Raw genomic sequence first — 9,210 nt, forward strand, 5'->3', positions numbered from 1 at the left:
ACCAAACAACACAGTTCTTGTTTCACGGTATTTTGATTTTACTTTTTTGATTCCAAATTAATAGGTCCTAGCCTTCAAACTCCCCACTAACAACAAAAACAAAGGACGAAAACAAAGTTAATCAAACCTTATAAACCATTTACATCTCAAGTCAGCTAGCAGAATATATAACACAGATAAGGACAGTAGCTTGGATAATGAAACAAATACAAAGAAACCGCAAAACTTGAACAATCAAAGACATTTCATGATGTCGATCTGGCAAAAGCAAAGCCCTTTATTAAACTGATTAACTGAGATTAATCTAAGCACCATAGTTCCAACAGAACCCAAATTCATGAGACCAAATTAACGAATCTAAGCACCATAGTTTCAACAGAAAGCCCAAATTCATGAGACCAAACCAAGCAATCTAAGCACCATAGTTTCAACAGATAAGCCAAATTCATGAGACCAAACCAAGCAATCTAAGCACCATAGTTTCAACAGCAAAACCCAAATTCATGAGACCAAACTAAGAACTAAAAGTTTCAAAAATAAAATATAATCGACATGAACAGCTCAAAAGATCAAAAACAAAAACATTCAATGCATTTAGAGCTTTAAGCCATTCAAAAACAAACCCAACTGAAATACAGAAGAATTAAACAAAAAAGACCCAAACTTTAGATCAAAACCGGCCAGAAAACCAGCACTGGTGGTGAAGAGAAGAGAGAGAGCGGACCTACGATGGTGGTGATCGGAGAACTACCTCGAACCGGCTCAGGTCGGACAATGACAAGCTCAGGTGGGAGAATGAGTTCGTGGTCAGGTCATTGAAGGAGCTCACTAAAGGAGTTCGTGGTCGTGGTCGATCGAGGTTGTTCTGGGTCGGTGAAGGAGCTGAAGGTGGATCGGATCGTTGAAGGACGAGGTCGGGTCGGAGAACGAGCTCAGGTCGTAGAACGAGGTCGGAGGAGCTCGCTGAAGGAGTTCGTGGTCGTGGTCGATCGAGGTAGTTCTGGGTCGGTGAAGGAGCTGAAGGTGGCTCGGGTCGTTGAGGGACGAGGTCGGGTGGGAGAACGAGCTCAGGTCGTAGAATGAGGTTGGCCAAGGTGAAGGAACTGCGCGAAGTCAAAGTGGGAGTCGCTTTTGCTAGGGTTGGAGAGTTTTTTGTCTGAAAATACTAAGTGTTGGGGGGAATGAAAATTTGGTCCCCGCGCCTCTCAAATGTTTTAAGTTAGTCCCTCCGCGTTTTTTCAAAATTTTTGAACAAGACTTTACACATCAGTTAATTTAACGACCGATGTTTATAATCACAATAGAAATCGATTTTTCACAAACTGATGTTAGGATGTATTTTTTACATCGCGTGCAATTCCGACCGATTTAATAGTGGTGATGTCTAATGGCATAATTCTAGTAGTGTTAGATGAAGCTGTTCACCTTTTTCAACAAATGACACAGGGACACTGTAAACCCAATGCCATCACTTGTAGTATATTGATAGATGCATTCTGTAAAGAAGGTAAAATGGACGATGCAGTGTTATTGTTTGATCAAATGCTGGAAAAGGATCCTGAACCTAATGTGGTCACCTATAGTTGTCTGATTGACGGTTATTTTAAATCTGAAAACATGGAAAGTGCCTTTGAACTATATGAAGAGATGCTTCAGAGTATCTCTCCAAATATAGTTAGTTACAGCATCCTCATTGATGGTCTTTGCAAAAGAGGACTGATGAAGAAAGCAGCCCTTGCATTTCATTCTGCTGTAAACAGGGGTCTGGTGCCTGATGTAGTAGCATATGGGATCCTGATTCATGGTTACTGCAAGGTTGGAAGAACGGCAGAAGCCATGGCATTGTACGGTCGTATGTTAATAAGTGGAATCATGCCGGATGCTATCATACAAAGGATGATTGCGAAGCACCATCTTCAAATTCTGTCCCACCAAAATATGAGCGCCCAACCAGATGTTCTGTAAGATATGTTCTGTGGTACTGATACAGTATGTTACAGGAGTTTGCAAGGGGACCTTTTACCTTATTTGGTACAACTAATTAGGCAACTCATTAATATCTGAACCATCTTCTGGGTTCCTTTTTTGTATTCAACTGTATAGATGTATAATTTAGGGTTTAGGTTAATTGTAAACAATACAAAGCTATTGTAAACATTTATATTTGTTTCCTGCAGGTTAAATGGTACCATATTTCTTGATTGTATGGTGTTGCCATATGTTGATACGGAAGGCATTTTATCACATTGGATGGTCCTTACTAGTTTTCTTTCTCGCCAACCGTAGAATGTCTAAAATTGATGTTGTATACATTTGACATGGCTTCTAGACACGCCTTAGGCAGATCATGAATGGCATCAGATGCTGCAGCCAAGGGAAGCACAAAAATCTCAACACTTTTTTTCGTTAATCACTTGATTGAAAAGAGAATTATAGTCTTTTAGGGGGTTAGAAAGAGGCCTCATTCAAACCCCTGCTCAGCTTGTGAGCAAGGGAGAATAAGAGCACCTCACCCCGACTCAGAAAGCCTACATGTATTTAGAGCAGGATCCAGCCATGGAGGTTCAGACACCAATCAAAATAAGCCACTATGAAGATTTGGTGCCTGTTTAGCCGTACACTGCGTTATTATACTTACGAGGAACAGATCTCCATGAACAAAGCCTGATACTAGTTAGCCAGCTCGTTAACCTCATCAAGAAGGACTCCTTCGTGGCTTCGTCACTAAGATCTGATCCTGTCGTATTGAGTAATACACCTTGTCTTGGTCGAGTTGAGTTTGACGTAATACTGGATTTAAGGTTTTCCTTTGTCTCTGTCAGAGAAGTTCAAGTTTTGAAGTCAAAGTTATGATATTATCCTTTAACTCTTTTTGGCTATTTCAACAAGCCTTGCTTGCCCCATTGCATATGAACTGACTATTGAGATGGACTAACGGATAAACTCAAATCGGTAAATATTCTCCTTCTCCATATACCACCTCTTTTTGAAAACTCAAAACAAGTGTCGCATTGCTTCATGCGAAACAGGTAGCTTTGCTATCCTCCTTCGATACATTTCTTCTGTTTGTGACACATATTTGAAGACTAAGTGATTGTGAATTGTAATCATAGTCAGTTTAGATAATATAAATTCAGACCCTAATCAGTTGCACAGTTGGAAAGACTAGGTGCTAATAGTTATATGCTTGAAGACTGAATAAAGATGGAGAACAATGAATGATCATAACGTAAAATTACATAGATCATCTACTGATGCCTTTTCAGATGATGTGATCAAGATGACAATGAAGTCCAAAACAATAGAGATCATATAGACTAATGTCTCTTTAAGATGATCAACCAACAAGATAAAGAAGAAAATCAAAATAACTGAGATCTTGTAGATGATCTATCTGGCTACTCTTGTAATTAGATGTTTTTACACCAACCTTTGAAATTCAGAAACCAACGCATTCCTTACCTGGAGTGGAGTGTATAAATTTTGCAGCTTTCTATGTGGTGCGGAAAATGAAAACATCAAATAAGAATTTGATGTTGTTGGTCAATACAAACACACAAGCATCACCGACTTTCAAATTGTTGCCTCGCACAAATTTAGCGAAACCACCTTGCAGTGTGGCTCTTGCTTTGTTGTAATGAAAGCAAACAGGCCATCTTGCTCCATCTGAAACCTTAAGGATGGCATCACTAGGCCGCTTAATAAGATTTCCATGAACAAACAAAGTTGGCAGCCACTGAAAAAGAAGGCGCAAGGCAAGAAAATGTTAGGATACAATCAGAAAATTTCTCAAAAAAAAAAAAAGTGTGTCTGCTTAACATCTAAGAAATGCAGTTAACAGAAGCTGTGAATGTGCCAGCAGGGTTGTGACCGGTTGTCTATATAGAAAACTTACCAGATAGTTTCCACGGATATATGAGGGTTTTATTGAAACTGCGAAGTGAGGGTGAGGAGGTTTGAAAGCAGTAGCTCTCTGAAAAGCTAAATGTCTTCCGATACTTGCCATAACTGGATGAATCCTTTTGGAGACCTCAGGCCTTTGCTTTAGGAATTTTTGAGTTTTGGAGCAGCCGCCTACATGTTTCATGGTGCTTTCTGCTTTAGTACTAGAAGTTGTTCTCCTTCTTTTATGAAGCTGAGATGGTAATGCAAATTTCTCCTTTCCTTTTGTGAATGATGGAAAATGGTCCAATATTTCAATGGAATCATCATCTGCTTCTTCATCGTCATCAGCATCATCAAGTTCAGTCACATTATCCTCATTATCCTCCTCATCATCAGTGTCTACAAGCACGTCGAAGTGGAAGGAAGTGAAGGGCAATGTTAGTTGCTTTGGCAATTAAAAGATTCAGTCAACTAATAATACAGATTAGGAGATATATTACCTGATGACATGGTGCAATTTGCAGCTTCTGTGACAACTTCAAATAGAAGTCTAATTTCATCAATCAACATGAACACACAAACATCCCAAACTTTCAAGTTATTGTCTCTCAGAAATTCAATCCAACCAGTGTTGAAGCTGACTCTTCTTGCTTTCTGTTGATAATTCAGTGCAACCGTCCAAATTTTACTCCCACCTGGAACACAAAGGATAACACTACTTGGCTGCTTCATAAGATGTGTCCGGACAAACTCAGAAGGCAACCACTGAAAATGCGAAGGAAATCAATCAAGAAGAGATAACAAAAGTTCTGTCACTCTGACACGGCCTATAAGTACCTATTTGTTTTTGTGCAATTTAGCATACTTAGCGACGGTCAAGAATTTTGCCTACAGAAAGCTTACCAAAAGATTTTGATTGAAATAGGAGGGGCGGATGACCATTCTGAAAGGGCAGTTGTGAGATTTGAAAACATTAGCCTTTGAATGAACCTCTGGTGTTTGTTTTTGGAATCGCTTAGTGCTAGAAGTGCTTCCCCATTCTTTTTTCACTGGGAAATGGTCTTTCCCTGGTAAGGAATGTTTTAGTAAGCACATTACAAGCTATAACAGTATACACATGAAAAATATAGAATAAGGTAGAAAGAGAATGTTTATTACGTACTTTTTCTTCCTGATTTGGACCCATGTGTCTGTTTCTTTTTCATAGACTTCTCAAAACTGAGATTGATTTTTGCAGTGCCACTTGAAACTGTTCTGTTTTTCATGCGAAGCAGAGGACTTGGTAGTCGAGATGTCTCTCCTGCTTTTCTTAGATACAGTGGAAAATCGTCCAAGATTTCAACAGAAGAATCATCATGTTCATCACTTTCTTCAATGTTAGGCGCTTTAACGGGATACTCGATCTCAATTGTGCTTTTATCAAATATGGAAACCTGCAATCTAGACTTCCCTTCATATCCGAAAACCAGCAGGTCGTTGTAGCCAAGAGAGTAAAACTTCGAGAAGTCTGGCCAACCCTTGTCAAACCAAACCTCACCATTGTACCTTGTCAATCCTACTTCCCATTCTGAACCACATGGAAGCCTAAAAGTTACTGAATTTGATAGATCTTTTCCATATTTAGACACAAAGTCCTCCGGAATCCCCTGCACATCAGAAAATGTGTTCAGCATCAGTTCATATAGAAACATTTTCTTTTTTCAGGGGCGGGCAAGAGATGAACATATCTGAAATTCTCAAACATAGCAAATTTAACTGCAACAGAAACACTAAACATGTATATATCTTTATAAATCTGATAAGGTAAGGGTCAAATTTCTAATAAGGGCGGGTAAAAATGGTTCATCTCGCTGCAGATTCTTACATACATACTTTTACATATTACTATTGTACCACGCCTCAACGATCACATGAGGGCTCTTATCTTATTCACTAATCAAGCTTCACAGAAAAAAAGAAAAAAGAAAAAAAAGAGAGCACAAACTTCCCTTATGACGTTCAAGAAAAACCCACGAAAAAAGAACAGAAAAATAAGCCAGAGATGAAATGCAGAGTTGCAGACAACATGAATCTGCCGTTCTTGATATCTTCAGCAGTCAAAGGCAACTTGAACTAGATTGCTGAGAAGTACTTCATACCTTCCTCAGACAAAAACAAGTACAGAAACCAAGAACCGGCCAAGAAACCATTAAAAATAAAAGGACAAGAAAACAAGACCCATATATATATATATTCTCTGCTTGTCAAGTCGCTATGGCAAAGAACAGAGCTGCTTACCAGTTTAACGTCTCTAGCAGTGTCATCTAGAATAATACTCAAGAAGTGGGGAGTAGTGGAACGAAATGTGGGCTGGGAACCGAATTTCCGGTGGTCAAATTCCCGGCTAAGATACGAAGTCATGGTTGGAGTTCAGAAGGCTTGTGTGCTTCTTCGGTTCTTCCAGGTCTTTACCAGTATGGTTATGGAACAAAAGCTGTAGGGATATACTTTTGAAAGTGTAAAAGAGTTTGCTCCATCGCATTTAATATCTCTCTGGCTTGAGTGCTTGACTGAGACAAAGGTTGTGTGCAATTAATTTGATTTGATTTGACAAGAAAAGAGCTGGTCAAACTTTTCAGTTCAATCAACTCATTGTCAGTTGCCTATATATTTACTATGCTAGTATGTTTGTTGCTGCGGGACCTGAATGAAGGGACAAAACGATGACAGCCGTTTGATTTCATTTAATCCTACGGATACAACGTCCAATCATTTAAAATCCAATTTTCTTTTACTCATTACCCAATCTCGTCTCTTTGGCCACAGAGCCTCTTAATCTTTATCTTCTTCCTCCCTCGTCTCAAACCATCATATAAATGCTTACAAAAGAAAGTGTATAGTAGAAAATACTTCTATGCACTAGCAGTGCTAGTGAATTAGCAAATTCATCTGATTTTAGATAATGATATTTATAGGCAATTTTTTTAATAATAAAAAGTTGTACTTGATGTTGTCTAACAGTACATTTCTGTTGATGCAAGTGCACGGTCCACTAAATATTCTCTCGTGTATACTGAACTCCAATCTATTTAAGAGAAAATAGTCCTAGCTTAATGTTATCAATGACGTTATCATTAAATCCTATGGGTTGGAAGTAATAGCATGAACAATAACTAAAATCACTTTCCACAATGACGTTACTTTTTAGTTTTCACTATGACATCATTTTTCACCATAAGTAGTCGAGTTGGTAAAATCCTCCAAGTGTGGAACCCCACACCTAGATTCAAATCCCGCTAACACTGATTTGAGTTTAAATGTCAATCTATTCTTGGTGGCCAAAAAGAAGAAGCATTTTGACATAACCCCCGACATGGATTAATCTTTAAGCCTAGAAAGTCTTTAGGGATATTGTGTAATCTCAATAAATAAAAAAATGTGGTTCTTGTTGGACCTCCAAATTTGGTATCTAGACCTCTATCTTTTTTCAATTGTTATTATACTTTGTCAACTCATATGAAAAGACAATAAGAACAAAGAGAGAGAGAGAGAGAAAAAAAGTACTTACCTTCCCTATTAATATAAGTTAACTTTTTTTTTTTTTTAGAATAAGAAATCTTTATTAAAATAATCCAAAATTACATAATATGGGAACGATCGGTGGTGGACAAGAATTCTCCACTCTCCTCCCTAGAACCTAAACTAGTTACGGGCCCGTCACCAAAAATGACATCCATGAGCCGAAAGGGCCCAACCCCTAACCACCTATACCGCCCAACGTCTCGGACTACCAAGAATCTGGATACCACCTCATAGACAACCACTAAAACAACCAACGCCCTCTTCCACACCGTGTCCCAAAACAACCAGACCACGTGCAAGGATCTTTCGTCAGCACATTGACCATAAGTTAAAACCGACAATAAACCAATTCGTCCCCATGAAAAACACCAAATCCATGGCACCTCAATTTGACCCAACCCTAGCTCAAAAGAGTAGGGACATGCTAAAGACCAGAAAGACCTAACCAATACCCTAATTAAAACCCTAACCAAAAAATAAAGCTACCCCACCAACCGTCTGCCTTCTCCTCAGATGGCTCGCCGGCAAACCACCACCATAGAACTATCCCATCGAACTCACAACGCCGGAATATTTCAATCCACACAGCAAACCACACCGACCACATCTGTTGTCGATCGGATTTAGACATAAATCCAGATCCTGACGAGTCCACACCAAGACCCAGTACACTCGCCTTGCCTTGCTGCCTGGCAGCGCGAAAGTCCGACACCACCCTTGCACTCTCTACCAATCAACCCATCTCAGAGAGATAGCCAGCACCATACAATCCATGGAACACCGCCGCCACGATTTGGCCTCTGACCACCTTCTCCAAGCCTGCTTCGATTGCCAACCACCCATCCTACACACCTGCGCCGCCGCCCAAGAGGAAAGAAAAGTCATACATGACCTGGAAGGGCTAAGCAGAAGACAGAAACTGGGCCCCGAGGCCCCACGATCCGGTCCGGCAACACCCGCCACTCATCGAAGAGGCCGGAACCCACAGTCGACGCGGGCGTGCCGCTGGACAGGCAGCACCCTCTTCTTTGCTATTTCCAAACCCTAAATTTCTTCCCTGTATTCTCGGAGCAGATTCTCGTTAGCTTATTCCAAGTGAGATTGGATTCATTGGAATATTATTAATATAAGTTATCTAAATCAATTAAGAAAAAATAATTAATTTCTATACCCTCTCATTTGATAAAAAAAATAAATTAAAAAATAATTTGATTTGGAATTTCCTAACTGAAATATTCATTGAATATTTTGTTATAGTTGTTATTAATTAAGATCTACTGGGTCAACTCCTTTTAATTAGATTTAGTCACTATATATTATTTGTTTGAGAACATTCATATTGCAAAACAAAAAACAAAAAACAAAATTATGATTTGGATTAACAAAAAAATCTTCATAATTGTCTGCTAGTTCGGCCATTCCAAGAATTAATTTTTGGTTCTACCACTGGATAAAAGTACACCAAAATGTGTTCCCCTACAAAATTATTCATGGTTGAATCGTTAGAGATAAAAAAAAAAAAATAAATAAATAAACAATAACAAATTGTTAAAGACACAAATTTAATTGTTTAAGGGTGTTTTGATAAATTAATGAGGTGGTACTTAGCTTTCTATGTATTCAAAAAAGTGAATATGAGGTCTAATAAGTAGGAGATGTCCAAATATCAAATTTAGAGGTCCAACTAGAAATACCCTAAAAATAATAATAATAATAATAAAACTCCACCCCTTCTTTGATAGCCATTAACTCCACCTAATCTCT

General features: G+C 38.8%; 2 protein-coding genes across 2 annotated transcripts; one reads left to right on the forward strand and one right to left on the reverse strand.

Moving 5' to 3' along the window:
- The first annotated feature begins 1,412 nt into the window (after positions 1-1,412).
- Positions 1,413-2,286, forward strand: LOC112176934 (putative pentatricopeptide repeat-containing protein At1g31840). Its single transcript, XM_024315079.2, has 2 exons — positions 1,413-1,961; positions 2,178-2,286. The coding sequence occupies exons 1-2, from the start codon at positions 1,438-1,440 to the stop codon at positions 2,284-2,286; spliced, it is 633 nt and encodes a 210-aa protein (XP_024170847.2). The 5' UTR covers positions 1,413-1,437.
- Positions 2,287-3,234: 948 nt separating this feature from the next.
- LOC112178098 (B3 domain-containing transcription factor VRN1) lies at positions 3,235-6,449 on the reverse strand. Its single transcript, XM_024316307.2, has 6 exons — positions 6,163-6,449; positions 5,048-5,531; positions 4,789-4,952; positions 4,386-4,650; positions 3,896-4,284; positions 3,235-3,736 (listed from the first exon to the last, which is right to left on the reverse strand). The coding sequence occupies exons 1-6, from the start codon at positions 6,283-6,285 to the stop codon at positions 3,494-3,496; spliced, it is 1,668 nt and encodes a 555-aa protein (XP_024172075.1). The 5' UTR covers positions 6,286-6,449; the 3' UTR covers positions 3,235-3,493.
- Between the last annotated feature and the right edge of the window lie 2,761 nt (positions 6,450-9,210).

Source organism: Rosa chinensis, chromosome 7 (assembly GCF_002994745.2).
Source record: "Rosa chinensis cultivar Old Blush chromosome 7, RchiOBHm-V2, whole genome shotgun sequence".
NCBI lineage: Eukaryota > Viridiplantae > Streptophyta > Magnoliopsida > Rosales > Rosaceae > Rosa > Rosa chinensis.